General features: G+C 39.3%; 1 protein-coding gene across 2 annotated transcripts in view; it reads left to right on the plus strand.

Moving 5' to 3' along the window:
• VPS37A (VPS37A subunit of ESCRT-I) overlaps positions 1-24,841 on the plus strand; it is a 49,599-nt gene that overhangs the window by 2,533 nt on the left and 22,225 nt on the right. For both annotated transcript variants that reach the window (XM_070598292.1, XM_070598291.1), the window contains exons 2-4: positions 16,904-16,978; positions 18,871-18,985; positions 19,887-19,987. In XM_070598292.1, coding sequence (XP_070454393.1) covers positions 18,941-18,985; positions 19,887-19,987 — 146 coding nt within the window. In that variant the 5' untranslated portion in view covers positions 16,904-16,978; positions 18,871-18,940. The remainder of the gene's footprint in view (positions 1-16,903; positions 16,979-18,870; positions 18,986-19,886; positions 19,988-24,841) is intronic.

Consider the following 24,841-nt stretch of genomic DNA (forward strand, 5'->3'; position numbering starts at 1 on the left):
CACATTTATAAACTATACTTGGATAATTCTGGAGACAATTAAGTAGGTCATGTGCTTCCAGTTTTCAAGGGATGGTGTGATCCCAGAAAAAAATGTCATCCATACGTTATAAATCTAGCTTGTAAAAATGGTCTTTCTGTTCAGTATCTGACAATATATTGCTTGAGTAGCCAAATTCAATAGTACACTTTATAGGTAAAGATTTTTGTGCAAGAAGACACTGTGATTGATTATTCTGAAGGTGCACTCTGCAAAAGTTGAAAGAATGTTTCAAATGGTATTTTAGTGAATAATACAAAACTTTTTAAATTATGAGTATCAGTGTCTTATTGCATGCTGCCCAACTCCCTCATGTTTCATACTCTATCCCTTCCCCCAAGTCAACACCTCTTTCCTGGCAGTGAAAGTATCTGACTTCTTTTCTTCTGCCCTCCTCAGTAACCTTTGTCCAGCCCTTTCTCTCATCTACCTTCCAACACTTCTTTTAACTCCTTATAATGCAAAATAGTCCATTTCAGGAAAGAGTCTGTTTAATTCTCTTTCTCTAATGAATGTAAACACCTTTTTTAGTTAAATTAAGAAATTCTTACTTTCTCATGTTCCTCAGGCCTCTCCTAAAAGCTAGCTGAATTTTCTGTGTATCTCCTCATCTGTGTCTTACTGGTAAGGCAGGGCAAATAGGAAACTGTCATAGATGACAAAAAAAGTGTTTAACTAAAGCATAATAATGTGTTTATCTGCTATGAAATGGAAACTGAAAGTTATGTAGACTAGGTTCAAGTAATATATTCCACCTTCTGAATAACAGTCATCACAGTATTCAGTTTACCGCTAAAGTTCCGGACTTTATGGGCAGGAGTAGAACTAATTCTGTTGTTTCTTGTACTTCCTAAAGAGACTCACTCTAATGGACACTGTTGGTTTCCCACCCAAATCCATTTCCCTTGACTCCTTGGGAGAATACCTGTTTTTGTCTGGGTTCCTAGTCTGTAGGGCCCTATACTTAATGGAGGCTGTGCTCTTTTCAACCTCTGTAGGTAGATAATGATTGATTGCACCAGTGTTGGTGTTCTCATTCCCCTTGCTAGTTATCATTCCCCCTGCTAGTTATCGTGGAAGCAGGGCTCTATTCGTCAATGGAAGTTGGAGAAGTCAGCTGAGGAGCTGCTGAAAACATTTTCTCAGTAATAGAGATATGTAAAAGAAATGCCTCTTTTATAGCTTGGATATTGTTGTGTTATGTGGGACATCTGGAATGCTTGGATCATGAAAGAAGACAGGCTGACTACTGAATGTGGTAGAACAGAAAGATGGAATGTCTGTGATAATACTGTGATGCTGAATTAACCAACTCTGAGAACTTCCTGCCTCTGAACTTCTTGCTATATAAGATTAATAACCCCTCACTATTTAAGCCACTTTTTAGCCTGGTTTTTCAGTTATTTGCAGTTGAAAATATCCCAAGTGATACTCACAAACCTCAATGTTCAAAGATTCTTGAGCAGCAAAGCTGTTAAGTATTTCTCTGCGTTGCACCTGCAATCGGAAAATATTAAAAGTAGTAGTCTTGACAGTTATCCGAACTATCCTGGTTTCTCTTCTCTCACAATATCTAAAGTTAATTAGTTTCTTTATTACTTTATTTCCTTAGCTCTAAAGCAACATCCCGGAGCTATGTTGTAAATGGTAATTATTATCTGTAATTAACTACATAAATTCAAAGTTATACAAATAGTAATCCTTCTTTCTTACCTTTTACTTAGGGAGATCAGCCCGCTCAATTAAAGGACTTCTGAATTCATTTTAATAATCACATAGTAATTCTGATGCTATTTTTATTTTATATGCAGTAAGAAAATCTAATTTGAGAGTTACTATGTTTATCAGAATTGCTTTCTTTCTTTTTCACACTGGTACTACTAATAGTCTTAATGAAAGAAGCCCTGAAGCAGAAGTCAGGAGATACTGATGTGTTATTAAGTGGCAGTGCAACCTTGGATGTCCATGTAACCTTCGTAGGTCTTAGGACACTGAAGTGAAAAGATTGACTACCTGATTTCTTACTGCCCCGCCCAACTGTGAAAGTCTCTTGGTTCCTCAGGTTCCTCAATGTAATCACTCTCTTAGAAATAAGACAAAATGAATTTCATCAATATAAATGGAAGCAGGCAAAAATCGTTGACATTGGGGAAAGCAGCATGACTTAGGTGAATGAAAGCTTTGTAATCAGACTGTCCTGGATTTCGATCTTGGCTCAGCACATACTAGCAATATGACTTCTTGGCAAGTTACTCAACTTCTCTGAGCCTCCAGTTCCATCTGTGAAATCAGGAATTGTGATTCCTATCGTGCAGGATTGTTAATATTTGAGTAATATATATAAGCATTTATTAGAGTATCTGGCACATAGTAAGCATGTGACAAATTATATTCCCTCTCTGCACTGTGTAGAGTATGCCTGGACTCTTTGCCTCTTAGCCTGCATGCTTCTAGCTGGCTTATTGTTTATGAATCCTCATAGGCCTACCTACAGCTCATTTGTCTCTGGCAGGACTGCCTCTGACTTTCCGTTCAGAAAGAAAGTCTGTTCCAAGAGTTAGTTTCTTCCCAAATGAAATGTACCTATTTTGAAGGATTTTAGATCTAATACGTGTAAAGAAACTAGAATATTATCTGCCACATTTTATGTACTCTGTAAATGGTAATTATTTTATTTATGTATCTTAAAAATAATAGTACCAATTTCTATAGTCTTTAAAAATTGTTTTGAATTTTCTTTTGCTGCCTCTTCCTGGATCTCGTTGTTCTCCTGGTTGCCCAAACCTTTGACCTCATACCTTCCTTGGGGAGTCTGCTATTGTATAGTTTTCTACTCTATAGCTGTTAAGTTTAACCCCTTGCTCACAGTTAGAAGACCTTCTCCCCTAAACTCACAGGTTTCTCAGTAAGCCTAAATTCCATACCTTTCTTTCTATAGATTCCACTGTCGGCTCATAAGGACTCACACACAAACTTAACAAATTTATAATGGGAGCATATTTGTGTGTGTTTTAACCTGAGCAATGTTATGTTTTTTAAAAAATAGATCCATTGCCAACATTTATAATTTGAGATTTTTCATTGAAATATCCAAATTTCCAACTTTTTTTTAATAGACTATTGTTTAGAGCAGTTTTAGGTTCTTAGCAAAACTGAGTAGCAGGTACAGAGATTTCTCATATAGCCCCTGCCCCCTCCAACTTTTCTTTTTTTTTTTTTTTTTTTTTTTTATTTTTTTTTATTTTTTTATTAATGTTATGATAGATTACAACCTTGTGAGATTTCAGTTGTACATTTTTGTTAGTCATGTTGTGGGTACACCACTTCCCCCTCCGTACCCTCCCCCCACCCCCCCTTGTCCCTGGTAACCACCAATCAGATCTTCTTCTCAATATACTAATTTCCACCTATGAGTGGAGTCATATAGAGTTCGTCTTTCTCTGACTGACTTATTTCGCTTAACATAATACCCTCGAGGTCCATCCACATTGTTGTGAATGGGCCAATTTCGTCTTTTTTTATGGCTGAGTAGTATTCCATTGTGTATATATACCACATCTTCTTTATCCAATCATTAGTTTCTGGGCATGTAGGCTGGTTCCACGTCTTGGCTATTGTAAATAATGCTGCAATGAACATAGGGGTGCAACGGACTCTTGAGATATCTGATATCAGGTTCTTAGGATAGATACCCAGTAATGGGATGGCTGGGTCATAGGGTATTTCTATTTTTAACTTTTTGAGAAATCTCCATACTGTTTTCCATAGTGGCTGTACCAGTTTGCATTCCCACCAACAGTGTATGAGGGTTCCTCTTTCTCCACAACCCCTCCAACATTTGTCGTTCTTGGTTTTGGATGTTTTTGCCAATCTAACGGGGGTAAGGTGATATCTTAGTGTAGTTTTGATTTGCATTTCCCTGATGATTAGCGATGATGAACATCTTTTCATGTGTCTATTGGCCATATTCATATCTTCTTTTGAGAAATGTCTGTTCATGTCCTCTGCCCATTTTTTGATCGGGTTGTTTGTTTTTTTGTTGTTAAGCAGTGTGAGTTCTTTGTATATTATGGAGATTAACCCTTTGTCGGATAAGTGGCTTGTAAATATTTTTTCCCAATTAGTGAGCTGTTTTTTTGTTTCAATCCTGTTTTCCCTTGCCTTGAAGAAGCTCTTTAGTCTGATGAAGTCCCATTTGTTTATTCTTTCTATTGTTTCCCTCAACTGAGGAGTTACAGTGTCCGAAAAGATTCTTTTGAAACTGATGTCAAAGAGTGTACTGCCTATATTCTCTTCCAAAAGACTTATTGTCTCAGGCCTAATCTTTAGGTCTTTGATCCATTTTGAGTTTATTTTGGTGTGTGGAGAAAAAGAATGGTCAATTTTCAATCTTTTGCATGTGGCTGTCCAGTTTTCCCAGCACCATTTGTTGAAGAGACTTTCTTTTCTCCATTGTAGGCCCTCTGCTCCTTTGTCGAAGATTAGCTGTCCATAGATGTGTGGTTTTATCTCTGGGCTTTCAATTCTGTTCCATTGATCTGTGGACCTGTTTTTGTACCAGTACCATGCTGTTTTGATCACTGTAGCTTTGTAGTATGTTTTGAAATCGGGGATTGTGATTCCGCCGGCTTTGTTTTTCTTGCTCAGGATTGCTTTAGCAATTCGCGGTCTTTTGTTGCCCCATATGAATTTTAGGATTGTTTGTTCAATTTCTGTGAAGAATGTTCTTGGGATTCTGATTGGGATAGCATTGAATCTGTATATTGCTTTAGGTAGTATGGACATTTTAACTATGTTTATTCTTCCGATCCATGTGCAAGGGATGTCTTTCCATCTCTTTATGTCATCGCCTATTTCTTTCAAGAGAGTCTTGTAGTTTTCATTGTATAGATCCTTCACTTCCTTGGTTAAGTTTATCCCAAGGTATTTTATTCTTTTCGTTGCTATTGTGAATGGGATAGAGTTCTTGAGTTCTTTTTCTGTTAGTTTATTGTTAGTGTATAGAAATGCTACTGATTTATGCACGTTAATTTTATACCCTGCTACTTTGCTGTAGTTGTTGATTATTTCTAATAGTTTTTCTGTGGATTCTATGGGGTTTTCTATGTATAAGATCATGTCGTCTGCAAACAACGAGAGTTTTACTTCTTCGTTACCTATTTGGATTCCTTTTATTTCTTTTTCCTGCCGAATTGCTCTGGCCAGCACCTCCAGAACTATGTTGAATAGGAGTGGTGAAAGTGGGCACCCTTGTCTTGTTCCTGTCCTCAGAGGGATGGCTTTCAGCTTTTGTCCATTGAGTATGATGTTGGCTGTGGGTCTATCATATATGGCCTTTATTATGTTGAGGTACTTTCCTTCTATACCCATTTTACTGAGGGTTTTTATCATAAATGGGTGTTGGATCTTGTCGAATGCTTTCTCTGCATCTATTGAGATGATCATGTGGTTTTTGGTTTTCATTTTGTTAATGTAGTGTATCACGTTGATTGACTTGCGGATGTTGAACCATCCCTGTGTCCCTGGTATAAATCCCACTTGATCATGGTGTATAATCTTTTTGATGTATTGCTGTAATCGGTTTGCCAAAATTTTGTTGAGGATTTTTGCATCTATGTTCATCAGTGATATCGGCCTGTAGTTCTCCTTCTTTGTGTTGTCCTTGTCAGGTTTGGGGATCAGAGTGATGTTGGCTTCATAGAATGTGTTAGGGAGTTCTCCATCTTTCTCAATTTTCTGGAACAGTTTGAGGAGAATAGGTATTAAGTCTTCTTTGAATGTTTGGTAGAATTCTCCAGAGAAGCCGTCTGGTCCTGGACTCTTGTTTTTGCGGAGGTTTTTGATTACCGTTTCTATTTCCTTACTTGTGATTGGTCTATTCAGATTCTCCATTTCTTCCTGATTCAGTTTGGGGAGATTGTAGGAGTCTAGGAATTTGTCCATTTCTTCCAGGTTGTTCAATTTGTTGGCATATAGTTTTTCATAGTATTCTCTTATGATCTCTTGTATTTCATTGGTATCTGTTGTGATTTCTCCTCTGTCATTCCTGATTTTATTAATTTGCGATTTCTCTCTTCTTTTCTTGGTGAGTCTGGCTAGGGGTTTGTCAATTTTGTTAATTCTTTCGAAGAACCAACTCTTTGTTTCATTGATCCTTTCTATTGTCTTTTTTGTTTCAATATCGTTTATTTCTGCTCTTATTTTTATTATTTCCCTCCTTCTACTGACTCTGGGCCTTGTTTGTTCTTCTTTTTCTAGTTCTGTTAGGTGTCGTTTGAGGTTGCTTACGTGAGCTTTTTCTTGTTTAGTGAGGTGAGCCTGTATTGCGATGAATTTCCCTCTTAGGACTGCTTTTGCTGCATCCCAAATGATTTGGTATGTCGTGTTCTCATTTTCATTTGTCTCCAGATAATATTTGATTTCTTCTTTAATTTCTTCAATGATCCATTGTTTGTTGAGAAGCGTGTTGTTTAGTCTCCACATTTTTGCACCTTTCTCTGCTTTTTTCTTGTAGTTGATTTCTAGTTTAATAGCGTTATGATCAGAAAAGATGCTTGATATTATTTCAACTCTCTTGTATTTATTGATGTTTGCTTTGGTTCCCAAAATATGGTCAATCCTTGAGAATGTTCCATGTGCACTTGAGAAGAATGTGTAACCTGCTGTTTTTGGATGAAGTGTTCTATATATATCTATTAAGTCCATCTGGTCTAATTTTTCATTTAATTCTATTATTTCCTTGTTGATTTTCTGTCTGGATGTTCTGTCCATTGGTGTTAATGGTGTGTTGAGGTCCCCTACTATTATTGTATTGTTGTTGATGTCTTCTTTTAGTTCTATTAAGAGTTGCTTTACAAATTTTGGTGCTCCTGTGTTGGGTGTGTATATATTTATAAGTGTTATGTCTTCTTGGTGGAGAGTCCCTTTTATCATTATATACTGTCCCTCTTTGTCTTTCTTTATCTGTTTTGCTTTGAAATCTACCTTGTCTGATATTAGTATAGCGACACCTGCTTTCTTTTGTTCATTATTAGCTTGGAGTATTGTTCTCCATCCCTTCACTCTGAGTCTGTGTTTGTCTTTGGGGCTGAGGTGTGTTTCCTGGAGGCAGCATATTGTTGGATCTTGTTCTTTGATCCATCCTGCCACTCTGTGTCTTTTGATTGGGGAGTTCAATCCGTTTACATTTAGAGTGATTATTGAGACGTGGTGGCCTACCACTACCATTTTGTGTCTTGTTTTCCGGTTTTCTTCAGTTTCCTTTGTTTCTCGTCCCATGGTTTAATCTGTTCTGATGTAGAGCTGCTACTCTCTGTTGTTGTCCTTCTACTTATCTCCTCTGCTCTTGGTTTTGTAGTCCCTTTCCTTTTTTGGATTTTTCAGGAATGAGGGTTTTCCTGAGGATTTCCTGAAGAGGAGGTTTTGTGGCAATGAACTCCCTTAATTTTTGTTTATCTGGGAAAGTTTTTATTTCTCCATCGTATTTGAAGGATATTTTCGCTGGGTAGAGAATTCTCGGCTGTAGGTTTTTGTCCTTCAGATTTTTGAATATATCATTCCACTCTCTTCTAGCCTGTAAAGTTTCTGCTGAGAAATCTGCTGATAGCCTGATGGGGGTTCCTTTGTAGGTTAGTTTCTTTTGTCTGGCTGTCCTTAATATTTTCTCCTTGTCGTTGACTTTTGCTAGCTTCACTACTATATGCCGTGGAGTTGGTCTTCTTGCATTGATAAAGTTTGGAGATCTATTGGCTTCTGTCACCTGAAGATCCATCTCCCTCACCAGATTTGGGAAGTTCTCAGCCATTATTTCTTTGAATAGGTTTTCTGCCCCTTTCTCCTTCTCTTCTCCCTCTGGTATACCTATAATCCTTACGTTGCATCTCCTAATTGTGTCTGATAATTCTCGGAGAGTTTCTTCATTTCTTTTAAGTCTTGCTTCTCTCTCCTCCTCTGCCTGCAACAATTCTATATTGCCATCTTCCAAATTGCTAATTCTTTCCTCCATATTATCGGCCCTACTGTTCAGAGCATCTAGATTTTCCTTAATCTCCTCTATTGTGTTCTTCATTTCCAGTATTTCTGTTTGGTTCTTCTTTATCGTATCAAACTCTTTTGTGACATAGCTCCTGAACTCGTTGAGTTGTCGGTCAGAATTCTCTCTTAACTCAGTGAGTATTTTAATGATGGCTGTTTTGAAGTCATCATCATTTAGGTTATATATCTCATTTTCTTTGGGATTGTTTTCTGTGTATTTGTTACTTTCTTTCTGTTCTGGAGATTTGATGTATTTTTTCATATTGCTTGATGATGTTGATTTGTGCCTCCGCATGGAGATAGAGTTTAGTTGCTCCTTTCACTTGTTTCAGCTGCTGCGGTGGGGGGAGCAGCTGTTTATACTTCACCAACCAGGAACCCTGTCCGTAGTTGCTAACTGGGCCTGGGCCCCTCTTCGTAGCCACAGTGGCCCTTTGGATTCCCTCCTCTGCCGTGGGGGCCGTCACGGGCGGCTTCAGACTGCAGGTGCCTACTGTTGTTGCCCACCTAGATGCGCTCTCTCCTTGGGGTCTGCAACGGTGTTATGGGCTTTTCCAGCGGCCAGGGGTGGGATCACTTTTATTTGTCGCTCGGTTGCTGTCGGCACACACCAAATCTCACTTGTCCTCTATGGGTCGCAGGAGAGCTATTGGCATCTTCTACAGTCTGTGGTTAGTACACCTAGCTATGCTGCTTTTGCCCTGGGGTCTTCCAGCCTTGTGGCTGGCGGCTGGGTGCCTTCTACTGGTGCTGTGCAGAGGCTTTCCCTAAGGCTTCTGTGAGCCTGTAGGGTTTCCCCCTAGGCTACTAAGCTGGGTCTCTGGAACTCTCTCCAGCCCCAGTCCTCTCCGAGATCTCCGGCAATCCCTAGCCTCACCTGGTGGGCAACGGCAGCTGGGGGTCGCCCCGCCCTCTGGGCTTCTCTCCGGGCCTCTGCCGGGAGCTCTGAATGCTCAGCGTGGCCCCTCTGCTACCGGCAGACAGAGAGTTTTGTCTGCTGCCCGGGCGGAGCTCCGGCGCTTCTCCACCGGATCGCCGGACCCGCCTTTGAAAGTTCCCCCGCCCCGGTCCTCTCCGAGATCTCCGGCAATCCCTAGTCCCACGGGGCGGGCAACGGCAGCTGGGGGTCGCCCCGCCCTCTGGGCTTCTCTCCGGGCCTCTGCCGGGGAGCTCTGAATGCTCAGCGTGGCCCCTCTGCTACCGGCAGACAGAGAGTTTTGTCTGCTGCCCGGGCGGAGCTCCGGCGCTTCTCCACCGGATCGCCGGACCCGCCTTTGAAAGTTCCCCCGCCCCGGTCCTCTCCGAGATCTCCGGCAATCCCTAGTCCCACGGGGCGGGCAACGGCAGCTGGGGGTCGCCCCGCCCTCTGGGCTTCTGTCCGGGCCTCTGCCGGGAGCTCTGAATGCTCAGCGTGGCCCCTCTGCTACCGGCAGACAGAGAGTTTTGTCTGCTGCCCGGGCGGAGCTCCGGCGCTTCTCCACCGGATCGCCGGACCCGCCTTTGAAAGTTCCCCCGCCCCGGTCCTCTCCGAGATCTCCGGCAATCCCTAGTCCCACGGGGCGGGCAACGGCAGCTGGGGGTCGCCCCGCCCTCTGGGCTTCTGTCCGGGAGCCCTGAGTGCTCAGCGTGGCCCCTCTGCTACCGGCAGACAGAGAGTTTTGTCTGCTGCCTGGGGGAGCTCCGGCACTTCCCCTCCGGGTCGCCGATCCGGCCTTTGAAAATTCCCCCGCCCCGGTCCTCTCCGAGATCTCCGGCAATCCCTAGTCCCACGGGGCGGGCAACGGCAGCTGGGGGTCGCCCCGCCCTCTGGGCTTCTGTCCGGGCCTCTGCCGGGAGCTCTGAATGCTCAGCGTGGCCCCTCTGCTACCGGCAGACAGAGAGTTTTGTCTGCTGCCTGGCGGAGCTCCGGCGCTTCCCCACCGGGTCGCCGGACCCGCCTTTGAAAGATCCCCCGCCCCGGTCCTCTCCGAGATCTCCGGCAATCCCTAGTCCCACGGGGCGGGCAGCGGCAGCTGGGAGACCTCCGTGCCCACCGTGTCTCTCTCTGGGACCCTCCGGGCGCCCCGAGCACCAGGCCGGGTCTCCCCGCCAATGGCGGGGAGAGACTCTCCCCGCGGGCTCAGGTGTGCAACTCCAAAGTTTCCCTCTGCGTTTAGGAGTAATTGCGGGGGGTTTAAGTAGGGTTCTGGTCACCTGTTTCCACCGTCGCTCCTCTGTTGTGTTCTCGCTCCTGCCCTAGATGTGTGTGGATCCTCTGGGGGCGTCCGTTGGAAGAAAGCCGCTTGCGGGTACTAGGCTGCCCGTCGGGGTCGGAGAGTTTTCACCTATTTCCACATCCTCCCGGAGGAAAGTCCGTCCGCCTTCCGATGTATAGTCGCGTGGGTGTCTCAGACGTCCTGAGATGCTGTCTGGATATCCTTTGTCAAGCGATAAGTGTCCAAATAATTGTAGACTCGAAGGGCGAGAGACAAAGAGGACTACTCACGGCGCCATCTTGGAAGAAAAATGTCTCCAACTTTTCTTTTAAAAAAGAAGGACCTGGAAAAATCTGACAATAGTTCCTACATAGCAACATTTGCTTTGAGCTGAAGAACAGCTACCCCCTTTGCTGGGCTGCCCCTTCTGCATTTTACCAGTTTATGATCACTCCCTGTTGTACCACAAGCAACTGCCTCCATTCACCTAGATTATCTAACTCTTATAGATGTTTGAGATTAAAACTTCCTTGTGGAAGGAAATCACCTTAAATTATTGCAATAAAAAGTCCTACAGGAATCTGCTATGTCTTTTGAAGCTAAATAAATCTACAAAATGTCAGCATTTTGGTTGAGCTCTTATAGTGAACTTTAAAATTATGTGTATCAAACAGTCCCATAATTAAGTGAATTTTAGTTTGATATATTAAGTCATATAGTCTATTTATAACCAGTGATTAAAAGTTAGAATTGCACAGTATATGACACAGTGAAGTATGTTATCATTTAAGAAAAAATTTTCTAAATAGACCATAATAGCTTAAGTGCTGTCTCTAGTTAATTTTCCCCTTAGTGGTCCTCATCAGTCTGTACCTGCTTTAAAAGAAAAAATTATCACTCATGCAGTCACTTCTCCATTGCTAGTTGAATCCAGACACATCTACCCCTCCTCTCCTACCCCTGAACTCCTTCCAAGCTGTCTCTACTGTTTGCTTATCTAAGCCAAAAAACCCAGTCATTCTGTTTTTACTCAGTCTTCCATCCCTGCTACCACTGGGTTCTAACTATTCTCTCTGCCTTCAATCTTGTTCCCTTAATATTTTTCTTTCACATGGCTGCACAGTAATCTTTCTAAAATTCAAATTTGACCATGTTGTTCCTTTCAGTGTTTTCCTAACTCTTCCCCAGAAAAGTCCAGACTTGTTCGTTTAATGCCTGGTTGTCACAGAAGATGGTGATGTGACTCGTGGAAAGGTGTCAACAGAGAGAATGTAGTTTCTTTAATGGCAAAGGATATGGAGACTTTTAGAAACTTGGTGTTATTTCATATCTGAAGCTTTTCTAATGGTGTTTCCTCTGTCTAGAATGTCCTCTTCATTTCCCTGAGTCTCTTTCCAGGGTGTTAACTCTTGACTTTAAAATGTAGCTCAGATATTATTTTTTTTCCCAGAAGACCCTACCACCCCTACCCCTATTTAGGTTGGATGCTTTCTTCTATGTTCCCATATCGCTTTGCACATCTCTGTCATTGTCCTTTGTGTTCTATAGAACACTGTTCAAAAATACTGTAAAATAAGTGGCCCATGTCAAACAGATTTAGAAAACAAAACAAAATCAAGCTCTTGAGAATTTCTCAAAGCCTTTAATATGCTAAAGTGTATCAGTATTCTCCAAGAGAAGGATATACTATGAAGCATTTTCCAAACAGAGCACTGAACCATATATCTGAGCTGTTTATTTTAAATTTCCAGTTTCTTAATTTTTCATTTTCATTTCAACTGTTGTGTGTGTGTGAATGCAAGTGCTATTTTCTTTTGTTCCTCTGAGGATATTAATTATAAAAACTTATAGTCTTCTCTTTGCTCAGTTAACTCTGTTTCCTTGAGTTTTGTGTTTTGGGCTTGTTGAGTTTGGTACATGCCTAGCATTGTTTTGTTTTATTCACACCTTTGTGATGTATTCATTTCTGCATTTGAGGTTCCTTGTTGACTTGTTTGTGGATACTTAACTCTTTATCATAGCCTGCCTTGGGTGATGAATGGAAAAGAATGACTTGCTCCAGTGTGGGGCAAGCTGCTAGTTGTCTTTGGGGAATCAAGGCTTCCTGGGGGTCAGTAGCTTCCTAAGGCACTGCTGCCTTAGAGGCTACCTCCCTGTGATATTCCAGGGGCAGCTATTACTGCCCTTTGCTGAAAAGAGGAGAGGACTCTAGCCTGCACGCTGTTCCATGTGTCTGCCCATTCATTACTTGGAGAAATGCTCCTGCCCAGCCCTCCAGATTTGGTTTGTAGTGATTTGGTTCAAGGGTTTGGAGGACCTTCAGACTGCTCCTACTTCGCATTGCTCTTAGGTTTTGAGTTGTCATTAGTTCCTGTATTTACTTTCTTTTTCCTTATTTTCACCCTTTTCCTTAAATCTAATCCTATCTTTTTTATCTTTCAGGGATTCTTCAAAATTTTTGTCAGCTTGTGGTACTATTTACTTTCCAGCGCTGCTACAGATTTGCTTTTTACAAGTCTGTTTTGATATTTCCTGGAGATTTAGATGGAAAAGGGAAGTTATCTATTCTTCATATACCATCTTTAGGCATCTGAATCCTTTATTTGCAAGATTCACCTATAAACATTCCTTGAATTACCCTACGCTGTGAGAAATGCATGCTATCAGTATCTTGAATTGCTCTTTTGTAGTCACTTGACTTCCTCTTCCTCCTGTGTGCCTCCTCAGGGCAAAGACCACACTGTATTCATCTGTATATCTCCTTTCCTTGCAAGATGCTGGATATACAGTAGCTGTTCACTGGAACCAAGTTTTATGAGATCCAAGTTTACACAAGATATAAAGTAGGAGATAAATAACTCTTTGTTCTACAAAAGGAATCTTTTAACCATAACTCGTGCCTCTATTGCATTTCAAGGTCTGTTTGTTTATAGTTGGAGGGACTGTCAAAGAAATGAGGATGCCAATTAATCACACATTCTGCCTAACAAATTTATCTGTTGTTTCAGCTTTCTTTAGTCTTAAGCAGATTCAGAGCCATGGAGGTAAAACCCTAGTAATTCACTTATCTCATAGAACCTAGAAAATAAAATTATTCGTAGAAGGTTATTTAAATTTTCTCTTGTGGCGTGATTACACTACTACTTTAAAATATGTCTGTGTGTTTACATTCAGAGTAGTACCACCTGTCAGCATAAAGGTATGGCTCTAAGAATGCTTATCATAGTGAAAATTGGAAATAACCTAAATATCTACTAGTAGAGAATATGTTAAACAATATACGAGAACATTATGCAGCATTAAAAAAAGACGTTGTAAAATAACATTTACTGACTTAGATCATCACAATAAATTATTGCGTGGGAAAACACCATTACAAAATTGCAGTATAATTGTATTTTCACTTTAGATAAGGCTATGAATGTGGAAAGATAACATGGTTATACGCCAATATGTTAGCAGTGGTTATCTTGGGAAAATGAGATCCTGAGTGATTTTTATATTCTCTTTGCTTATTCTTTTTTTCAGGGAGAATGAATTATTTTTAGGATAAGTTTTTTAAAGTCATTTAAAATAACAAAAAATTCAAAATCGCATTTGGGATGAATATTCAGGGATGATTTTTATTTTAGTTAAGTAAAACAAATATCTGTCATTTTGTCTAATGCAGCTAGTATAGGGAAGGAAAAGTTTTTCTCCATCCTCTTAAGGTCCCTGGCTGGGTCTGAAAGTTAAACTTACAAAGAGAGATTAACAGGAGAAAAGTATACAAGTTTATTTAATATAAGTTTAAATGACACAGGAGACTTTATGAGGAAGTGAAGACCCAAAGAAACAGTTAGACCTGAGATTTTGTGCTGGGTTTGATGAAGAGTGGAGGAGTAATGATGGGTTAAAGAGTTTGAGGTAATTGTAGTAAAGAGGTAGGGGACTTAGCAAGACCTGTTTGTTGGGATTCTTCTTAGTGTCCCTTGTCTTCAGAGATAAGGATGTTCCTTTCCTCTTGGTATAGGGAGAGGGCCCCTCACACGAGGTGTTATGACCTGTTTCAGGGAAGAAGTGTGAGGTGCTAGAGGAGCTCAGAGTAACCTTCCATTTTCTGCTGTTTTATCCAACTCCTTCACCTTAAAATAGCCAAGGTACCATATTTTGGGGTAGTATGTCCTGAACCCCATCAATTGCCATGATTAACCTGTTGTTTTGGAATTTGTTACTGATGGTTCAGCTGTCATTAATATTATGAGTATTAACTTCATTTATCTTCGATACCTCGTTTGTGACGGAAACTTGTCAAAAATTTTAATAAATGTCAAGAATATAATTGTGAGGACAATGAATTGAACACTTCTAGCCAATGATTTAAGTAAAAATTATTTTAATCAAATTCACTTTATTTTCCATAGAAGTCTTCCATAAAAATACAAACAATGTCTGAAAAACTGAATTAAAACCTTATTACTACAGATTTTAATAGGCCTCAACTTGGTTGCATGTTCTAAATGCTTATTCAATAATAGGTGGCATACACTGAACAATTATTATGGTATTATGTGGAAGGCTTTACATGCATTATCTCATTTAATCTAACATCTCTTTTAGGTAGATAGATACTTTGAACATCTCCATGCCCCATTTGAGAGGGAAGGCTTAGACAGGTTAAGTATCTTGGCCGTGATCACACAAGTAAATGGTAGAGGGAGGATTTGAACCCAGGAAGCCTAATTTAAGAGGTCGTGCCCTTAATCACTGAGATAATCTACTTGGCTTTGAATTGGTGGATGCTTTTGTGACCAGTATTCTCTTGAAGCAATGACACCTTAGGGTCCTAAGATAACATAGAGGAATAAAAAACTTAAGCCATTTTATTGATTACGTGGTGTTCATGCAACCAAGGAGGCTGTCAGTATCCTAGTCCAGACCTGATCCCCAAAGAGAAACTTTATAAAAACGTGTAAGTCCTAATATTGAATATCTGCTTGAGTCTCTTCTCAGCTGTTTCCTCTCCTCAATCAGCCCCATTCCGTGGGTTGTCAGAGGAGGAAACTTATCAACATCTACAATTTCTCTATAACGCTATCCCAACATTTTTTACCTTTCAAGCTACCTAAAATGTACATATTCCAGAGGCTAAGTTTTTATCAAAGGCCAAAAAATGTAATAGTCCAAAAAATGAGAAAAATAAGTTTTCTAAAGCTATTAGTTGAAGCAACCAAAACAACAAAAGTAAATCATTATGTAAATACTAGATCTTTCAGAGTATTCATACTAGAAAAAGTTTCACATCTATTTGAATATTAAGCTTCCTTTCAGTCTTAATACTACTTAACATTTTTCCCTTTGGAAATATGACTGTTAGAATTCCAAGTGAGCCTCCAAAAGATTTGGTTGGTAGGTTATATTTGTAACAATGTATACCTGCAATTAACAATAAAATAAAATTATCAGGGTTGGCCCAGTGGCATAGGGGTTAAGTTCACATACTCTGCTTTGGTGGCCAGGGTTTGACAGTTCAGATCCTGGGCGCAGACCTACATGCTGCTTATCAAGCCATGCTGTGGCAGGTGTCCCACATACAAAAAAAAGTAGAGGAAGATGAGCACGGATTTTAGCTCAGGGCCAATCTTCCTCAGCAAAAAGAGGAGGATTGGCAGTGGATGTTAGCTCAGGGCTAATCTTCCTCTAAAATAAAATAAAATATAATTCTGAATGTAGAATATTGAAGTATAAAGGACTTATATTAGTTGGCAAGTATATTCAACTGCTAGTAACAAAGACTTCCCAAATAGTGGCTTAAACAAAATAAAAGTTTCTTTTTATCTCATGTAAAAGAAATTCAGTGTGACAGTTTTGTAGTCATCAAGGACCCAAGCTACTTCTTTCTATCTGCTTAGCTGTACCTACTGCATAGCTTCCATGCTCAGGGTCCTATATTGCTGTTAGAAGTCTAGCCATAAAGTCCAGGCAGGAAAGGCAAATAGACTCAAGGGCAAATGTTCCCCTTTAACATGCTTTCCTGGAAATTCCACCCCACAACTTTCCTATTCTAATTGGCTAGAACTTAAGTCTATAGCAATAATTAGCTGCAAGAAAGGCTAGAACGTTGTTACTCAGAATAAAATCAGGCTTCTCTTACTTAGGAAGAAAGGGAATATGTTTTTGGAAAGCAGCCAGCAGTGTCTGTTTAAGACTGTAGGAGACATCTCATCCAGACTTCTAAATTTAAGCTGTTAAGATCCAGACTTCCCTAGCTGTCTGTACAGCTGGGTAGTGGCAGAGTTGTAATCAGAACCCAGATATCTTGCTCACCTGTAATAACCAGAGGGCTCACAATTGCTTCTATTAATGATGAATTAGATAAAGTGGTCGTAAATCAATCTAGCATTAATACAAGAGTTTTTCTTTGTCTCAACATCTACCCACTTCCAACACAAACACTTGTATATCTCGGAATATTATTGCCCACTTACTTGATAAACCTTTCCCTGATCATTTTTCCCTCGATACAAGTTATATTGGCTATCTAGATTCTGTGACCGAAAGTAGTTTTAGTAGACTGTAAAAACATTTAACATCTGTTTTTAACATTAATGGTTTTATGACTTCGCATAAATTTTTTTCTCAATTTTCTTTTACAGTATAGCAGAAATACAGAAAGATGTGGAATACAGGTTGCCATTCACCATAAACAACCTGACAATTAACATTAATATGTGAGTAGATTTATATCCTGTTTTTTCATGTAATAGGACTTAAAAAAATCTTATTATTTTGTTTCTTAGTTGTTATTAGAGGTAATCTTTTCAAAGTGAACTTATTTCAGATATTCCTTTTCTAATAACTACAATTTATCAAATTACACAATTTCATGAAATAAAAAATTTTCAAAGACATCGTTGTAATTTATATTCCTGTAAGAAAGAAATTATAAAAGAGGACATGCAATAGAAAGATGTAATAATTCTAGTACTGTTATCGTTTTTATTGATTTGCGCTAAAGTCTTAGCTGGAGGTAGGCTGAAAGGGTAAGAATGATAATGCCAATCAAAGGTATCATGTATGGAAAACCATTAGAGATATATTCACCTTTACATCAGAAACAAGTGAAAATATTCTAGTTTTCACCAACAGATATATCAACCAGAGAGTTCAAGGCTGAATTTGATCTGCTGATTATTTTTAAAGGAAAAAAATTAAAAGTTAAAAATATAATCATGAGTTTATTAAGTTATAAAGAGGAAAGGTTGGACACAGTGATTGCTGAAGTACCCATTTGATCCTAAGTGCAATTATTAGTCTTTAGTATGAAAGAATTCAGTTATTACCTCAGGTTGCATTAGGTAGCTGGCTGCTAGAGTGAGTGTTTGGGTGAGGTTAAAAGGCACCTCACTGAAGATAGTTACCGTGGCTTATTCATCTTCATATCCTCATCGCCTAGCATGGTGCCTGCACTTAGAAGGCCTTATTAAATCCTAGTAGAATGAGTGAATTAAAGCATGAATATATAAGAATGCCAAGCATTGTGCTACGTTACCTTGATATAAAGGAGCTTTTTGAATCCTTACAGCAGCTCTGTAAATTGGGGCAAATTACAGACACATAGGTGGTGAATAGTTTAGTCGGGATACAAAGCCAGATTGGTTGGACTCCAAAGGCCATTCATTACCTTTTTTATCAAACTATTTTAACATCTTCAACTCTATAAATAAATTAGTTTTATTTCTCTTCAAATACCCTAGGTAGAGCTAAGTAGGAGAAGCCAACAAGAACCCAGTTTTCTTCCTGACAGTGCTACCAACAAGTAGTTTTCTGAGCCAACAGGGGAACAGAGAGACAATGTAAAGGGACATACTCATCTGAGTTTTAGAGAATATTTAGAAAACAGGCTTTTATATCCAGTAAAATCCCATTTTTTAAGACTTCACTCCCTAATTTTAAATTTGTAGTAGTTCAAAAGTTACGATTTTCACTTTTTTTTGTATTGAGAATTTTCTCTTCTTTACTTGAAACTATGTGGTTGACCTCAAAGTTGGGAGAGATGTATTAATTGGGACATTTAGAAGAGAGCCATATAGAACGAAGGCATAATGCCAACTACAATGTTTCAATCCTAGAACTTTCTGTTTTGTTCACTTACTATTTAAAAATTCAATAGATAGTGAAATAATTCTTAGCATTTCAAAAATCAGAAAACCACAAGAAAATTATATAGCCAAAACCTGTGGTCCAATAGCCGGACTGGGTAAATATGGTTCACCTAATACAAATGCCTGATCTGATTTTTAGCTGAGATTTTGTATAGCTTGATATATTGTATTTGAAAGTAATTAATTGTCATGATGTGAAGAATATTCTGTAATTCAGGGTATCCATATTCCACATTAAGAAGATTTTACTGCATTGAATTACTTTATAATCTTTTTGCTAAAGTGTATCCTTTTGTATATTTTCAATCAACTCAAAAACCATAAGAGTACTTTTTACTGAATAATTAATCCAAATGAAAGTATGAAAATTTAATTTGCTAACTAACTTTGTTTTAGGATTATGACAATGTAATGTAACATTTGTTGTCTTTGTTTTTCATTTGTTCTGCCTTTACCAGATTGCTCCCTCCACAATTTCCTCAGGAAAAACCAGTGATCAGTGTTTATCCACCAATACGACATCACTTAATGGATAAACATGGAGTATATGTTACCTCTCCATTAGTAAACAATGTATGTATATGGTATAATTTATTCCAGAGTAATATAACAGGTGTATTACTTTTCTACTAAATATTTTAGAAATCTAAAATGCATTTAAAATCTCATTTTGGAATTAGTAATTTTCAAAAAGATTTTTCACTATATATAATAAATAATACTGATTTGAAACTTGTTTTTCAGTGGCGAGGACCTGTTGATGTTAGAACTTTGATTCAGAGTAGATCTTTCATACTTTGATTCAGAGTAGATCTTTCATAGTTGTTAGGGGGGATAAAATTCAAATATGTCTTGAAGTTCTAGGATGTGTATATGATTGATTAATGTGAAGGATTGTAACTTAAATGTACTCTCAGTATTTACCTTTGAACCTTCAAATTATTGTAAATAGTGAAGTGTGGAAATATTTCAGCTTCATTATTGATTAAACTGACCTTTAACATGATTTATGGTATTGATTGTATAAGAAAATATTGTAAGTTGTGGATTACTAATGTGTTCATTTGACACAATATCCTTTGGTTTTCATTTAATTCTTTTTTTTTTTTTTTTTTTGAGGAAGATTAGCCCTGAGCTAACTACTACCAATCTTCCTCCTTTTGCTGAGGAAGACTGGCCCTGAGCAAGCATCCATGCCCATCTTCCTCTATTTTATACATGGGACGCCTACCACAGCATGGCTTTTTGCCAAGCGGTGCCAGGTCCGCACCTGGGATCCTAACTGGTGAACCCCGGGCCGCCGAGAAGCAGAACATGCGCACTTAACCGATGTGCCACCGGGCCAGCCCTTCATTTAATTCTTGACTTGTGAAAGTGGATTTAAGATTAACTTTTAGAGTGACATTATTCTAATGAGACTTTAGTGTTTTTCTGAAAGTGATTTTGATCATCCTTATTATTGTATTACTTTCAGTTTACAATGCACTCAGATCTTGGAAAAATTATTCAGAGTCTGTTGGATGAGTTTTGGAAGAATCCTCCAGTTTTAGCTCCTACTTCAACAGCATTCCCATAGTAAGTATATTTATAACAAAAATGTTCGTATGTATTTATTTTCATTTATTTTTATCAAAGTAATCAAAATACAGTTTAAAAATTCAAATGATGTTAAAAGGTAATCCTCTGCTTTCCACCTCCCCACCTTCACACTGATACATTCGTACTCTTCAGAGGCAATTGTGTTTTCTTTTAGCTTGTTCTCTAATATTTACCTTCATCTTTCTGAATAATATAGACATCCTGCTATCTCTTGCTTCTTTCATTTTAGATATTGTCTGTTGCCCTCCTATTATGATTGATGAGGAATTTAGGTAAATCTTTCACAAATCTTCCTTTCTCCTCATCCTTTCAGTGAAAGTATATCTTAATTTTTACTTAAATTCAGGTTCAGTGTTTTCGTTACTTTAACTCTCTGAAAATTCCCTGTTGCTGAGCCAAGTACTTTATTGTGATTACATTTCCTTTATGGTATAACTTTTTGCTTTTTTGCTTACTTCGATGGGTTTTGTTTTCTTAGATCTTTTTAATTTTCCACATCTTTCAGCAGCTTTGAAAACTACCTTTCAAATCGTTTTTTCACATCATCGTAATCTCTAGGTTTGGGTTTTTGTCGTTGCCGACATTGCTTCGGTTTTCCCCTCCATCCTAATTAGTTTATCTCTACGACTGCTGCACAGCTGTCATCCTGAGATTTCCCTTTGCTGTGTTCCTATATTGGATTCTCCTTTTTCTGCATCTTGTTTTTCTCTTTCTCAAGCTGTTTCCTAGTTTCGTGCTTTACTGCCTCCCAATAGCATCCTGACTAAAAGTATGTTCCAGTTACTAAGGATGAATAACAGATTATCCTAAAACTGTTGCTAAAATAATGACAACATTTATTTTCCTTGTGACTGCAATTTGGTTAGGGACAAGTGGAGATAGCCTGTTGTTTTGCTCCACCTTTTGCATTAGCTGGCATGGCTTGAAGTCTAGGGGTTGAAGTCATCTGAAGGCTCACTTAATTCTCATGTCTGGCAGTTAATGTTGGCTGAATGCTGAGCCCTTAGCAGAGGCTACCAGCTAATACATCTCTATGTGGCCTCTCCATGTGGCTTAGGTTTCCTCCCAGCATGGTAGTTGGATTCTAAGGGCGAGCATCTTAGGAGAGAACAGGCCAAGTGGAAGCTGCATAGCCTTTATGATGTAGCCGTACATGTCACTCAGCATCATTTCTGCCACATGCTGTTTGTAAAGTCAGTCACAAAGTCCCACCCAGGTTCAAAGGGGAGGGGAAGTAGACGTCTCTTGCTGGGGTGGCGGAGTTCAAGAAGAGCATGTGGGACTAGAAGTCTGGTTGTGGCCATTTTGGGAAATACAATCGGCCACAGTTCTTCTGGCCACAAGAATTCACGTCTCTCCTGTATGCAAAAATGCACTCATCCCCTGCCCTGAGAACTTCCAGAGTTTGTCACATTACAGAATGAGGCTCATGGTCAGGGTCCAGGGTTATACATCTAACTCAGATTCAGGTACAGATGAGGTTGCTCAGGTGTGTTCCTCAAGTAAAATTCCTTTTGATCTGAAGACCAGTGAATTAAAGAGTCAGGGTAGCTGTCCCTCACACACCCATTGTACAACAGTAGAACAAGCCTAAGATAACCACTCTAGACCCTTTCACTCAAAAAGGGAGAAAATGGGAGGCACACAGGAGCCATCGATCCATGGCAGTTCTGAAATCCAGCTGGGCACATGTTGCTATTTCTTTGATTAGAACTCAGTCGTACTTTGTGGGAATGATTCTTCACAGAGTAATTCTGGGTTCTTGGTTTTGCCTTCTGAGTCATTCTTTCTTTTCGTGATATTTAGCTCATGTTTGCAGGTGAGTAGTTTTTTTCAGCCTGCTTCCTGCTTACAGAAGTTTAAGGGTCCACAGGCCTCTCTTCATTTGATACTGTCTCTGTCCCTTTTAGACTAAGATGATGCAATTATTTTAAAATATTTGTAGTTTTCTTATGAATCCATTTCTTTACACAAAAGCAACACCCCTAGGTCTGCAAAATAAACTGGTAGGCTTCCTGTGAGGCTGCTTAGAGACAAATCCCGTAAGATTCTTAGAAGCCCTAGAAGGCCTTTAGTCTCATGGAGAGTTCTCTGAGGCACTGCATCAGTTCTTTTAGAGATGTTGACAAAGGAGCTTCTAGCCCACCCTGGGTTTCATCTTTTCTTTGAAACTCTTTCTTAATTTGACAATCTTAGAGAGCCTGGAATGAGAGACATTTTTATTTTCAAACCCAGGACCCAAACCCAAGACTTTTGTCTCTTTATATTTAGTGGTTCTTTGTTTATCTCTCTTTGGTCATGTTTTACTATAGCCAACTAGAAATCAGGTGGCACCTTTAACACCACCTGGAAATCTCCTTAGCTAGAGCATCCAACTCACTAGATGCATTTTTTATTTCCCACGTTATTGCAGGCACCGTTGGTAAACTTTCCAGCCATACATAGCAAAGTTCCTCTTCCAATAACATTTCCCTCAGTTTCCTTTGGTGCTCATTGACCCCCTTCTCAAAGGCCTGTCAGACTTCTGCTAACAGTCTCTTTGATGCCCTTCAGTCTTTTACACTCTCCTGAGGGTACATGTAGCTTTCACCTCAGTCCCAAAGCCACTCCCACCCTTTAGGGGTTTTTTGTTACAGCAGCATTCCACTTGCAGGTGCTAAAATCTATTCTGGTTACTAAGGCTTCATGATAAATTACCCACAGTTATGGCTTAAAACAGTGAACACGTTTATTTTGCTCACTAATCTTCAATTCAAGCAGGGTTTGTCAAAGAGCTCTTGTCTGCTGTACTCAGCAGCAGCAGGCTCTCGGGCTGCCCCTCAGAGGCCTTGCCTGGGGATGTCTGCTAGAGTCCCTGGACTTGGCCTCTCTGTGTGGCTTGGGCTTCCTCACAACATAAATGGCTGGGTTCCTAGGGTGAACATCCTGAGAAAGAGCTATGAGAAAGTCATATCACTTTCTGTGACTTAGCTGCTGAATTCATCAGTGTCACTTCTACAGTTTGTTAAGGCAATGGAAAAGTCCTGACCAGATTCAAGGGGAGGAAAATAGGCTTTTCATGGTGGAGTGACAAGGTTCTGGAAGAGTGTGTGGGACCAGAAATATTTTGCAACCGTTTTTGGGAAATATAGTATGCCACAAGATGCTTAGAAGATAAATTTTGAGACTTTTTTTTTTAATCTGCAAATGTCTTAACATACTCTCACACTTAATAGTTGATACAGTTCAAATTCTAAGTGGAAGTGGTTTTCCACTCAGAATTTTGAAGGTATTGCTCTATTGTCTAGATATAGGCTTCTGTGTTGCTAAGATGTCCAATGTCATTTTGATTTTTGATCCTTTGTAACTTCTTTTCTGTTTAATTTTTCTTTTTTTTTTTTGAGGAATATTAGCCCTGAGCTAACTGCTACCAATCCTCCTCTTTTTCTGAGGAAGACTAGCCCTGAGCTAACATCCGTGCCCGTCTTCCTCTACTTTCTATGTGGGACACCTACCACCGCATGGCGTGCCAAGTGGTGCCATGTCCGCACCCAGGATCCGAACCAGCAAACCGCAGGCTGCTGAAGCGCACTTAACCGCTGCGCCACCTGGCCGGCCCCTTGATCCTTTGTAACTTGTTTTTTTATCTTTGGCATTCTGAAACTTGCCTGATGATGCAGCTTCTTGTTGGTCTTTTTGTTTCCTCTTCCCGGAATATTTGTTGTCTTTATTGCCCAGTCCTACTTAATTTCAGGAACTTTTTCTTGTTCAGAAGTCAGGAGGCATCTTTCACACTGCCTGGAAATCTGCTTAGCTAGATTATGCAGTTCATTAGGTACATCAGCCCCAGCCCTCATCTTTGCCCTCCTGTGTCTGTGTCCTGGAGTCATGAGCCTCGCTGATAGTCTTTATCTGAAAACTGTATTTCCTATTTTGTGTCAGGATAGGGTTAGATATAAACTCATTCACTTTACTTGAAAATACAAGCCAACAAGTTTACTTGCTCCCATTTCAAATAAGTTCTGTGACACAGTACACATTATTAAAAAGCAAGTCTGATTAATTTCTTAGATTATTTTATAGGTTGTACCTGCCACTTAGGTCAAAATAAAGCAAATTGGTTCAAAATTATTAAGACTTTAATTCAAAGATAATACACATATTCTTTCATGTTGCTCATATTGTTCCTAAGTAACTTATGTTATATTTACATGTGTCACTAATATACTTTTAGGTAAAAGTAAAGTTTTAAGATAAATATGGGCCATGCTTTGACATAAACAAGCTTATTAAAAAACTTTTTTAACTTAATTTTTTCAATCAGTCGTATATTCATTTGGCTCAAAATTCAAAAAGTATAAAGGAGTATGAGGGAAAAAGTCTCCTTACCACTTCTTTTTCCCTTGCAACGTAGTTTTTCTGCTCATTGGTAACCAAAGTTGTTCGTTTGGGTGCGTATATATGGAATTCCTGAGATATTTTATGCATATACAAGGAAATATGTATATGCAGTATTTTATTCCCTTCTTTTCTACACAAATGGTGACATACTGCTCCCTTGCCTCTTTTTTTCACTCAGTGGTATGGTTCAGAGAGCTTTCCATGTTGTTACTAAAGTACCTCTTCATTCTTCTTTATGGCCACAAAGTATTTGTTTTATGGATGGACCATAATTTATATAACAACACTCCTATTGGTGGATATTTTCATTGTTTCCAATCTTTCCTAAAAGACCTACCCTTCTTTGCCCTCAGTGCTGCGGTGAATAACCTTAAAGATAATTTTACCCAAATATGAGGATACTTGGATACATTTTCCAAGTGATATGCACATTTGCAATCTTGACAGATG

This window comes from Equus przewalskii, chromosome 28 (genome assembly GCF_037783145.1).
Source record: "Equus przewalskii isolate Varuska chromosome 28, EquPr2, whole genome shotgun sequence".
NCBI classification, from domain to species: Eukaryota; Metazoa; Chordata; class Mammalia; order Perissodactyla; family Equidae; genus Equus; species Equus przewalskii.